At 47.0% G+C, this 13,277-nt stretch overlaps 1 protein-coding gene across 1 annotated transcript in view; it reads right to left on the reverse strand.

Moving 5' to 3' along the window:
- Fas1 (fasciclin 1 Fas1 domain-containing) overlaps positions 1-13,277 on the reverse strand; it is a 59,734-nt gene that overhangs the window by 30,023 nt on the left and 16,434 nt on the right. Inside the window, exon 2 of the mRNA XM_089548750.1 lies at positions 9,495-9,639. Within this exon, the coding sequence (XP_089404876.1) occupies positions 9,495-9,639 (145 nt within the window). The remainder of the gene's footprint in view (positions 1-9,494; positions 9,640-13,277) is intronic.

Here is a 13,277-nt window from a genome sequence, read left to right on the forward strand (position 1 = left end):
CACTGCAGTGACCTGTCTCGTAGAGGGCCTTCCAACTGCATCTCTTTCACTTTTGTATGCGCTCGAGATTTAAACACGGCCGCAAGAATAAGCACGTCGACGGGTCAACGCTTTTGCAGGCACCACGACTTTCCAAGCAGCAACGTGAGCGAAAACTGGTTCCGACGTTGGCCCTTCGTTGCTATCAAGCCAAAGTGCAGCTGAGTTAGATCAGAAAAATATGGCTAGTACAGACGTTATGGTCATCTCTGGACCAATGTTAGGCCATCCGTTATAAAAATGGTCTATAGACTGTTTATAGACTTCTTTTTGGCTCTATTGCTTTCCTATAGATATTTTCTTCTGTCTATTCATTGTGAATAAACTTTCCATAGAGAAAAGTCCACTACAAGTGTATGGCCATAAATCTATAGATTGTCTATAGACTGTCTATAGCATTTGTATTGCCTATGGACTACTCTATAGGATTTGTTTATAGAAAGTCTACAGACTTCATAGACAGAAGTCTATGGACAGTCTATAGACTGCCCAGAGAAATTTTTGTAAGGAAGCGCAGATGCGAATTACTTTACCTAATGTAAATTTCGCGACAGGCGTTCCACAATTGAAGCAACGTGCGGCTGCTTGCATCGGTATCTGTTATCATTTCTCACGTTAAATATTGTATTGTATTGCTAATGTTCCCAAAAGTGAGGGTGCGTGGTAGCCTCTGCTCAAGTGGTGAGCCTCTGCTCACGTGGTGAGGCACATGTATACAGCATTTGCCAAAAGTTTACAACGCAGGGCGTTTGCTTCTCTGAGCAGCACCGTGTGGCTCGTTATGCATCGCCAGCATCCCGGATCTTCTCAAGGTAAAAAAATCTCTAGTGTTTGCCACTCCGAAGGTGAGGATTTTCCGTGCATGCTACAAGAAATCTCTGGGCTCTAAACTTTAGACAAAGGCTGTCCACTGCACCTTATCTTGTATCTCGCCATGCTGCTTCTTTGAAGCGGTGCGCGCATTAGCTAACGGCGTGCCTGGGTTGAATTTCCCAGTTTTGCATATCGCTGGATAGAATGCTTAAATTTATAATTTTTGTTCTTGATGCATGAACACAAACTTTCCTCCTCAGAGGCGAGTGGATGAACACGACAGCAAGTGTGATAAAATGTAGGCGATGCGATTCTAGCCCCTTTTACGCCTGCACACGGTAATTCTGTTCCGGCCGAATCAATTTCAAAGCAAACGCTTCTGTGGACAAGTTGTGAAATTTTTTTAAGACGACCACCAAAGAATAAAAAGAATTAAAAGTTTCAGAGGGCGTTCACGAAGACGCTTATTCTTCAGATCATATAAAATAGGTAAACAATGCTGGAAACGTGGAAGCATGAAACCTTGAAACATCACATTTCTTTTAATCCCACTGAGCGAGCAAAGCTTTGGCTCTTTCTATCTAAAACTTCTAAAATCAAGGTTTCCTGGTCAAACTTCTGAATCTTTCTTTCTGAAGCCCTGGCGGTTCGTACAACACCTCTGATGTAGCTTACATCGATTTATTGGCTCGAGCAAGCTCGTCACTAGGGACGCGTTTGGGCGTACACTTAGACATCGAATCTGCAGTCACTGGAGCTCTCTGTTTAGCTGTACAGAGACTGCCTGTAAACTGATACTGCCTTTACTGCACCTGCGTGCCGAGCACGCGAGCACGAACGAGTGAATACACGAGACAAAGGGGCCATCCGAAACTTCCGAGCTCGATTGATTCGTTTCTGGAAGTAAAGAAAAAAGTGTTTCCGTTATTTTTTCCGTTCTCCTTTTCCATTTGCAGAAAAAGACAAAGCGCCTGTCTCGTCCGGGACTTGATGGGAGTGAGTCACTATGAAAGTCTTTTCTTAATAATATTATAAACAGTACTTAGTCGAATGAAACGCGACCACGACTGTAACGCGCAGGTCGACTTTGTGGGCACGTAAAGGAATAAAACCAAAGAGCAGGAATGCAATGCGAGTAACATGTCATAGTGTGCGAAAAGATGAGCAGAAGTTTGCGAACAAAAAAGTAGCTAAGAAAATGGCGTTCACGCGGCCTTTCTTTTTCAAGAAAGCAGAACAAAAAATTACTACCAGATACGACTGACACGAAAAAAAAAGGTGGGGGCGACACTTAAACTCCGCCTTTAAGGGTATGACGCGACAGCGGTTCGTGTTGCTCACGCAGACACGGCCACTGTTTCCTCTTTCACAATCATTACGTGAAAGAGCACACGACATACGTGCAAAGCCTCGCTTTAATAAAGCCGCACGAACGCGCCTGCGTGGCGTAGCTGTAGCGTATCTGACTCGCGACCCCAGGGTCAGGGGTTCGATTCCTGTGTAGACTACACATTTGCGGTTAGTAGGAATATAGCGAAGGGTCTGCTGCGCAGCAGCCTGAAAGGCGACGCCTTTAGCGTGAGTCATCGTCTGCTCCATGTTTATATGAGGGTGAGGACGAAGACGGCGGCCCACGCCCCGTGCGCTTAGCGCGTTCGCGGTTGCTCTAATCTTGAACAGCTGAAGATCTGATGCGTCGCTGGTGTGGCTCGCGCCATCTGTGGGAGCCTCTTGTAACGACCACCTTTTCGACCAATCGGACTTTTCCGCCACGCCGACGGCAACGCCGACACCGGCCTTTCTGCGACACGAGGCCCTTACGCCGCCAGCGAGTCGTCCGTAAAATGTAGGCATCTCGTCGTAAAAACTAACATCCCATTCGCCAAACCGAGCGTCCAGTCAAGCCTCCTGAACGTCGGAGGGCGTTCTCGGCAACATTTAAACGAAGAAAATTGAGCGAATTAGATGTTGCCGAAACGCGCATCATACAGCAACGTAGACTAAAAGCAGCGAGAGTGCTTTTTTGCGTGCAATAGCGGCGCCAAGCTTTCCGTGCAGCCGAAGCGTATTACTGCCATTAGCGTGCCGCGTCGGCGGCGCTGAGAATGGTGAGAAAGCCTGTCAAACTTCCAGAGAACGAAATGAAAGCCTTTAAGATGCCTTCAAGTCGCGTATATTCTGTCTCATTTCCTCCGGACAATGCGTCGAATCCGATCTTGGTACGCAAGTACGCTGTCTCCAGCGGGGAGTTTCTGATTGTTTGGCCGCTGCTCCGATGTGTTTTTGATCGGTATTTATGGCTCGGAGCTTCCGTTGGTCGACCAATGCAGCATTATAACTTAATTTTTTTTCTTTTTCGCTTCCCGAAGTTGGGGGCCGACCTGCACAACGCATCAACGAATATACGAATATACGGCATAGTGTGATTTTGACTACACGTTAATAATCAGTTTTAACGCGAACAGACACGTACAAGCGCAAAAAAAAAAAAACACGGAAAGCGTTCGTGTTGTCCAAGTCTCTTCTCTGTCGGTGTTTTTTTGCGCTTGTACGTGTCTGCTATGAACCAACTAGCCCAAATATCCTTAACGCGAATATTCCATAATAAAACAAGAGGCGATTGACATCTCACTCTTGACTCGATTGACTCACTGCTATTTATAGCAAAAAAAAAAGAAAACTCCTTACATTCCAGTAAACAATCGGAGGTAGTCCGACACACTTAGATACGTTTTTATCTTGATTTCTTTAAGCATTAAATTAAAAAGAAAGACAAAATTTCCCGCAAGATTCTAGAACAAGGATTTAAATGTTTAATTTTTCAAACGGAATTTTTCTTTGCACATATCAACCCATACTGACAATAATCCCGGCTGTATGCAGAACTTTGGCACGGCAGATTTGTCGGTCTTAATATTTCGTCCGAGTTGTGACGTGCGACAACGTGCTTTGAAACAACTAGCAAGCACAAAAACAATGCATTTTTTTAAAGGACAAATCTCTGCGGAATTTATAAGTACCTACAGGTGTTCGCTTTGTCTTTAGTGTGCCATTTCCAAGCTTTTACGCTAATTTAAAGAAGGTACTTTAATAATTATATCAAATTACTGCTCAGGTGCGCAGTAATAGGCGGTAGCAAGCTTGCCTACTGCAGCAAAAATGTCAATGCCTGCGGAAGCCGTGCCATTGTCACACCGCTGAAAGCAAGCTCGCCGGCGATCATTCTCCCTAGTCACTTTAGAGCCGCCCCGAGGAGGCAATCGCGGCGGGACAATCGGGATATCAATCAAGCACGACAACACATCCGCTAACTCTGTTAGCAATTCAGTTTAGTGCAGCGCTGCGGAGAAAATGCGCGCGAACGCCCCGTAGCCAAGTTGCATGCAGGAATCGAAGTTCTTAAAACGGTCATAGTTCTCAAAATTACCTAGACAGAACAGAAGCGCCACCATCTATGCAAATCTAGTGGAGCGGTTCATCCAGCACGGGAATGCAGGAAAGTGCGACTTGGTATTTGGCTTGGCCAGTGTTTGGCAGAAAACCCCGATTTCGCTTCTAAAACACAGCTACGGCACCGTGCTTGCCTGTGCGCAGAAGAAATTACTTTAATAGAATCATTTCCATTAATTTTCTGCAAGTAAACGTTTCACATTAGGCGCGTATGGAAATTAGGTAAATATCTCTAGAAAATGATAGGCTCAAGGAAAATTGCGTTCTCAAAAAATGGATCCACGTTTTCGAACATTCATTGGCCAAGTCAAACAAGACGTCTACACTTCCTGGTATTCCTGCAGTGGCTGAACGATCGCAGCGCCTCCTTTTTTAGAAGCTCTGGAGTTACGGCAACTTATAGGCCAAGAATAAGGGAACATCACATACAGCCACGAAGCTACCCCATTCGGCTATCTTAGAAGATAAGAACGGTGCCGACGGTACTGGAAAAACGTCTCGCGAAGCGGGCGACTGATACAGCGCTAGAATGACACCGCCGCGACAGCGAGACCGAGGCAGCGTCGGCCACGGTACTGCACCGAAACCTTGCGACAGAGCTGCCGACGGGCACAAGCGCTGTGAAAGCTGCGCGTTGCCTTCGGGCGGAAGACAGCGGATCGTGTCGGGGACGGCTCTTCCGACAAAAGGCGCCCTCGGTCCGGTATGCGCTCGAATTTGGAGCGGGCTTGGCATTTCCTGAAGCGTGAGCGCGAAAAGGGCACGCTCCGCGCTTCGTCGCCCTTTGCTGCGGGGTCGCACCAGCGGGGGCAGCTCTGGTGCCACGTCTTCCAGCCACAGAACGCCTGCCACGAGTGCTATACCCCACCGCGGCAACAGCCACGGAATTATTTTGTGACTGAGCCCGCTGGAAGCGGCATAGGCTGATCCCAGCGGCACAAGCAGAGATATCCAAATTCGAACAGAACCGACACTTTTTCTTTAGAGGAGCGAAAGAAGGTGCGCGGCTTATATAGAGGACTGCGCCAAGACCGATCCAATGGCATATCGGGTAGAAAGTGGAAGCAATCGAGAGACACTTTTTGGTGCTTGCCGCATTGCCACCTTTACGAAAGTTTAATTCCGTAGCCCGTTATGCGTCCAAACTGTGAATGCATTGCAGCAATAATCCATCATTCTCGATCACACTTCAGCTCGCACCCATATCAGACACACCGCACGGACTCTTCCTTTTTAGTGCACCGAGTTTCGTATACTGGAACCCATCAGATTCTAGCCGCGTCGATTTGATTTTGTCGGAATCATGCACAGCCTTCCAGCTTCGCAGAAGAAGGATACAGCCTACAGCCTACAGACTACAGTTTACTCATCATCACCATCATTATGGTAGAATTGCAGCTGACCATGTAGACGTAAATATCATCATCATCAACAACAACAACCTGACTACGCCCACAGCAGGGCAAAGGCCTCTCCTATGTCTCTCCAATTAACCCTGTCCTTCGCCAGTTGCGGCCACCATATTCCCGCAAATTTCTTTATCTCATCCGTCCACCTAACTTTCTCTCTCCTCCTGCCACGCTTGCCCTCTCTTGGAATCCACTCCGTTACCCTTAGGAACCACCGGTTATCTCGCCTTCGCATTACATGCCCTGCCCAAGCCCACTTCTTCCTCTTGATTTTGACTAGGATGTCATTAACCCGCGTTTGTTCTCTCACCCACTCCGCCCGTTTCCGATCTTTTAACGTTACACCTATAATTTTTCTTTCCATAGCTCGCTGCGTTGTCCTTAACTTAAACTGAACCCTCTTTGTTAGCCTCCCCGTTCCTGCCCCGTAGGTGAGTACTGGTAAGATACAGCTGTTGTATACTTTTCTCTTGAGGGATATTGGTAAACTGCCATTCACGATCTGAGAAAGCCTGCCATATGCGCTACACCACATTGTTATTCTTCTAGTTATTTCCTTCTCATGATCCGGATCAGCTGTCACTACCTGCCCTAGGTAGACATATTCTCTTACTACTTCCAGTACCTCTCCACCAGTTGCGAACTGCTGTTCTCTCGCTGTACTGTTGAATATTACGTAAATATATACACATACAAAGTGAAGGGCAGCCGTATGACTGAACCCTTATTTCTTGCCCCTAGGTACAGTACCTCGAGCCATGCGTTAAAGATTGTTGAAGTGAACCTTCGGTGGCTTGACCAGCCGTTCTACTGCTCCATTGGCCACTAATTGCCACAACTGTCGCCTTTCTCGGTGCAATGTAAGCGCCCCTTCATCCTCGAACATCGACAGCCTTTTCGACGGAAGCTGTTGGAAGCTATTGCTTGAGATTAGCGAGAAGAAATTGCTAGAAGCGACGTACACCCACATCCGGAGACGCTCTATAGCAGCGCAAGACGATCGACTTTCCCGCTCCATCTGATGTTCCTATGCAAGGCCATCGCTGGCAAAATGAGGCTGAATGCGCACAATAGCCCGCTCGCAGTGTGCAATGTGGTTTATGCGCATTTACAATGTGGAGCCGGGTCAGACGTATAGAGCGCTAGAGCGATGTACTGTCCTATAAGCATCGCTACGCCCAGACGGAACAGCTATATTCTAGAGGCAACACTTGGGCGAAAGTAGTGACATTAAGGCTTAGAAGCCGCGTAAGCACGAACCATCAGCAACTAATTTCCCCTTTTGTAGCTTGCTGGTCTATACAAGTGTGACGCCGCCTTTACGTGATTCATTTCGTGCAGCAGAAAAATACATGCGGCCCAAAACACGCGTATCATTTTTTACCTTCAGCTGCAAACAGCCCTACTTACAGGGACAACATAACAGGATTGCTTGCCCAACTTGCGAATGAATGGATTGGCGGTAGTTGGGCTAATGTATTTCGGTATATGTCTAACAAAGTGTTCCCTCTGCGTGTAGGATACAACACTTAAACACATTTTGCGAGACTAATATCACTATTTTGCCTTTGTGCGTTAGCGCATAAACTAAATCTCCTTTCCCATTAAGAGAACATGTTTCACCGGAGGCACCCTGTGTACTAATTTCATTCGGGACGATAAATGGCTTTAATTTCGTTTTTTTTTTTCTTTTGCCACGCTGAAACACAAAACTGAGCGCTATTCCTTGAACGTGTGCGGTAGTGTTGTTGCACCTTTAGAGCTACAGTGCAACGCTACAGCCCTATCACAAATAACCTGGTACGAATACAATAGTAGTGCAAAACAGGCTCGCGCCTCTTAACGAAACACCAAGGACAACTCGATCCATGTTTTGTTTTCAATAAAAATCGCTCGTATGGGTCTCTCTGGCTATGTTAAATTTGTACGGCAACAAAACACGCATTTATTGATGAGAAGATGGCCTTTCAGAAAAGGAGGTTATTTGTCCTTCCATTCGATTAAGACTCGTAACGTTAAGACCGAGAAGTACTCAGTCATCGGCAGTCGGTAGAACATGGACGTCTAGCCTAGCCTCAGGGATCCGCGATTACCTATACTGACGTCACCGCAGTTTGGTTGCGAAAATGGCCGGTGGTGGTAACACACGCTTTTCATTTTTGTCCAATGTATTTAGCGGCAACCCTCAGCGTGGAGTATATTTCTTTAAGACAGTAATCACTCATTAGAATGCATCCGAGGGAAGCTACCAAGGAAAGATGGTCAAACCTTACGTTGAAGCTTTCCTTCGCCGCCGAACAGCTACGCTCTGGAGTGTCGTAATCAGTAATTACCTCCTTATTCTTTTTTACCTTCTTTAGTCTGCAAAAAACTCCGTTCTAAATCTAACTTCTTTTTACCATGGTAATCTATCGATACAGGTCAACTTTAAATTGTCCTCAGTGCCCCTTAAATGTATTTAAAGCTGCAACAGCTTATTTTCACCACCATCCTAAATTTCATGCCCTGCATATAGGGCCAGTAACCACGCAGTTCCCTCCACCAACTCTTAACGGTATAGTATAGCACTATATCTCCAGCGATCTAACGTGGCCCAGCCATGTGAACTACGTCATCCTCGACTAACTGCGCCGAATCTTCGTTTTGTTACGCTGTTCTGTTAAGCCACTCGCCATTATGACTATTGTCTCAGTGAAGCTCTCAGGTGCTAAATACGTCAGAATCCTTACCAGACTAATCTGATTGATGCCACAAGTTATCCCAGAAAGCTCAGAGCCATGCCGCCTGCGTAAACTCTTCTAACTGATCTAAACCACACTTACCTGCGCTGACATCTCGATGGAGTGCAACTCGGATGCGTTTATTTCGTAAGTTCGTTCAGACGCATTTGCCCTGCTGACAACCAAACTCTTGCATACGCCCACCGCACTTCCTGTCATAAACGTGGCGCTGTTTACCTAGAACAAGCGCGAACCTAAATGTTTTAGCGCGAAAGCACTGCTCCAGACGTACCAACGCCGATCAAGAATCTTGTCGTGTTATCGGAGTAACGGTGGTAAGCTCGGGTAAGTTTAGAGAAACGTCGTGCAAGCTGCAGCCAATGGGAGGAGGGTGTCGCGTCAGCTGCCGCCGAGTGGAGGGAGGACGATGAAAAGCGAGAAACGCGGTTGCGTGCACATGCAGACGTCAGAAATAAGAGGCGAAGAATGAATACATGCTTCCGCACGTCTACTCGGTTTGACCATGTTCACAGCTTATTACTTTTGGCAACGTTTTTTCTGGAGGATTGCCTTCGCGTGGAACGACTTTCCGAACGGAGTGGCAACAAGCATCAAATCTGTCAACAAAAAAGCACATCCAGTAGTGCAAATACCGCGTAAAGTTTCGCCACATAGCATATGCTCACTGCTCATGCTATGCCCCACGTCGGAACACTTGAAAAACAACAGACAAATAATATGTGACTCAGGCCTGCTTCTTCTGAAGTGACTTCTAGTGGTTAATAAATGCATCCTGATTAGTAGCATTAACAACATTAATATTGTCATTACCGAATAATAATAAAACACACTCGGTACAACCGCACCAAAAACAAAATCTCCAGCACTTTTGCCGCTTCAGTGCACTCTGTCATTGAGCAGTATGGTTGTTAATCACGCGCACAATTGCCGGTATCACCACTCTGCTTACACTACCGTCCCCGAATTGATGACAGCGCGGCAATCCATCGGCCGAGCCTCAATGGGCGCAGCTGTGGACCTCTTGCATTGAGTAGTGACTCACCGACATGGTAGGTGACCTGCAAGGGCTTGTTGGGGTAGCTCTCTCGGTACCTATCGATGGCGTCGTTGGTGGGCGCGAAGCACGTGATGTCCGTGCTTTCACTGTACGCCCCGAACAGCTTCACTTTCTCGGCCAGCTGGTAGAACTGCGCATGCGTAAAGCGAATAACAGGGGTGACGTGAGAGACTGTAGCACAGTGCGTCAATGTTCACCAGCTCGACTGCACCGCTGCGAGTCAACTGGCTCACGCACAAGACACGTCATATGCGTAATTTCTTTATGAAATAATTAATTCTTTTATGTGTCAGAATACGATTTTTCATATGTGGCCTCCAAACACACTTCTGTATGTTCCACAGGTGCGGCAACATTTTTGTAATATCTTTTACAAAGATTTTGCGCGATAAGTAGTGCTTGTGAATTGGCTACGCGATATATTGTACCGCTTAATGTTTGAATATGGCTTTCTGGCATCCTGCACATCATACGTGCTTGTCAAATATGGTCATGTGCTTTCTGTGCGCTGGCTCTTGCTGACCACTTCTGATTTGTTTTAAGGAATCGCGATCTTTTCACGCCGTCGTCTGCATTTCATGCACACACAAAATAACTGTGTTCAAGAGGAGAAGTTATAATTTCATTTTAAGCCTTCTGTTTTTGCATGCGAGCCACAGTGAGAAGGAGAGCGCCATTTCTTTAATCAAATTGACAAACTGGCACTGCTCTGGAGGGGCTCCACCCAACAGTACATGTATTACAAAAAAAAAAAGGAATGATTGCTACTCGCGCTAGCGTTTCCTCGTTCACCTTCCTTCAATTTTTTCTGCCATTCGGCTCTCTAGATCACTTTTTCACGGCAAGTCAGGCGCTGAACGTGCCGTGACAAAGTGTTTTAAGTCAGAATGACACTCGACTGTCCGGGGCGGCAACGATTCCGGGACCTTGGCCTCATCGATCAATGACACATAAATCTGCGAGACTTCTGCTGCACTCTTTGGAGGCCTACAGGCCCAAGAGACAGCGTATAGGCAGCGTCCTTGGCGCTCCCCTTTTTGCCTGCACCCTAGGTCCCCTCCCCGTTCTTTCTTGCCTCTGACGTTTCCTTCCTTTACCTCCTTCCCCCTTCTCGTTCTCTCGGGTATAAGACCGAATTTGAGCACAGTTAACCCTTCTGCCTTCTTTATCAGCGCGTTCTCTCTGTGTCTCAAGATGTCCTAGCAAACCTACACGAGCGCATAATTACAGCTAAGATAAAAGATATTTAACGTATTTTGAGCCGTAAAGAGCGGCCGAGTATGAAAAGTAGTACTCAAGATCGCATCGTCCGAGTACCGTTTTCACCAAAAGTAACAAGGCCATAGGGTTTGCATTTTAACCATATAGTGTAGCCTTTACGGCACCTCTAAAGACCAAAAGCTCTCGAAAGATGACGACACGGGCTCTTATCTTAACAGATTATGAGTTTAAAGGATAGCGTAAGTGCTCCACTGCACGGAGCAAACCACCTTCCCTAGTTACTTTTGGCAATGACGCTTTAAGATGTCACGCTGAAAAAGATGAGCACAAAAACGAATTATTTTTTTTTCTGCAGTGCATGCACGTGGTACACACAGAGGCTTAGAATGCTCATCAAATGAAGAGCGGTCCTTTCAAAGGCGACGTGCCTCCATGTTCATTTGGGAGCTTTAGAGATAAATATATCCTGGGATATGAACAGCTATCCATATTGACTTTAGGAGATAACCCATATATTGTCGTTCAAGTGAGTTCGTTTTCCGATTGTCTCAATATGCTTTCTTGAATGAAGAAGTACATGACAGCAGAATAGATGTCAGAGGGCTAACCCTGATTGACACAAACGAGCTCTAAAACTGCAGTCACAGCAGCGCTGCTAGCCATGATCATACCAACAAACAGCACCACCAGAGTAAATGCTGTGCACTGTACTGTCGGACATGTCTGAGAATTTTTCGCGTCTTTTAGCTTACGTTGCAGGTAAAACAAACCAGCCCACTAGCCCACAAGCTCACTGACGAGCAGCGTTTCCATTGCAGTTTGCTCAATGTGGTTTAAAAGAAACGTTGAAGAAACAATAGATGAGAATTTCACCGGTTATTATTCAGACTGCAAAACTGCTAAACGTCTCATCTTTCACGCTTTTCCTTTTGAGCTCTTTAGGAGACAACGAAACTACGAATGTTTATATGCGAGAAGACTAACTAGCCAAGGTTTAACCAGAAGTTTCAAGTGTTCGGTATACGCTCCCAAAGTGTCTGCGCGGCAACAAGTGAGTGGCGCACACGGCGAAAGTTTTCCACAGAGAGCCGTACAAGTGTAGCCTGAACACCGCAAGTCTGAGCTTACATTTGGTAGAGTTAGTTGCTGGACTAGTTGGTAGTTCTCCCTTCCTATCTTTGGACTTATGCCTTTGCTCTGTTTACTATGAATTGAGTACAATGACCACGGCCACGGCCATTACAATGGAAACGGCCAGTGAAAGATAAACCCAGGTTCAACCTCGCACGAATAACGTTTTGCTTATTCCTGGCATTTTCGCAGGCTGGACTGCGCTGTCATTCATGTGAACGACTTGTACGAACCTTTGAAGGCACGAGTAAAACAGGCGATCCGCATCTTAAGCTCATGTTTCTGCTGTTCAGACTTCGCGAAGACTTCGATTGCTCTACATGAAGCACTTTAATACTTCGGACAAATTATGTTCCTCTCTTCCTAGGATCGAACACATGCCAGAAGCCTGATATGTTCTGCGAAATAGATAAATAAAATCATTTGTCGTGGGGCCTGGTAGCGCTGTAAAGAGCTGTTTGCGAGATAAATCCTCTTCAGCAGATACTTTGGAGCATCCCATGGTATGCTTAGCTTTTTGTTAGCGTTTACCGGAATGGTATAGATGTCGTTGAATTCTGTTTCATGTTTTTGTATGACATCTAATAACAATAGTGAATGTGTTTTCTTAATTGCAGTATGTAGGGAGAACCCAAGACCGTTTAATATTTTGCCATATGACGAACTACGGCCATGCTTATGCAACACAAACCTACGCCGGCAGCCTACTCCGAAACCACAGTGCGTGCGCCTTCAGATTTCGACCCCATGCCAGTGGCGTGCGTAGCGTCCGAATCCAGGAAGCCCAAAGTAAGCTCCCATTGTCCCATCACGCTCGTGCGCAGCGCCCCTTCAACCCTGGCCCGGTGGCCCAGAGCGGCGCATCCACGTTATGCTACAGTGCCCCCTCTGCACGTGTGTCTTGCTCCGGTCCAAGACGGGAGCCGCCACCTCCGATAGGGGCCGGAGGAGGAGAGCAGGAGCTCGGGTCGATGGGGCGTCCTTGGCCCACGAGCGCGTCCGCTTCGTTCCGGCGAGGTCGCGCCAGTTGAGGCAATCCGGCACACCGGCTGCATGCCGGCGCTCGCGGACAGCGCGCCGGCATCTCCCCGGCCGCTGCACCTCGCGGGCGCGCGACCGGCGAAACGCAACCCACTGCTGCGTCCCGTAGCACAGGCACTGTTAATGCGCCTAGAATGCTTGCAGCCGAATCGATCAGCCGAGCTGCCACGGATGACCACGAAATAGGTCTGCATTCAAGAGCGAATTGATTGCTTCGTCTACGTTTAGACATATGAACCAAAGAAAAGGAGCAGCGCCAAAGCATGCAACCACAGACGAAGAAAGAAGACACAAGCGCTTGTGTCTTCTCCCTTCTTCGTCTGTGGTTGCATGCTTTAGCACTGCTCCTTTTCTTTGGTTCAAAATGCACCAACT

The sequence above is a fragment of the Amblyomma mixtum genome, chromosome 6 (assembly GCF_055824585.1).
Source record: "Amblyomma mixtum isolate Tamu chromosome 6, ASM5582458v1, whole genome shotgun sequence".
Taxonomy (NCBI): Eukaryota; Metazoa; Arthropoda; class Arachnida; order Ixodida; family Ixodidae; genus Amblyomma; species Amblyomma mixtum.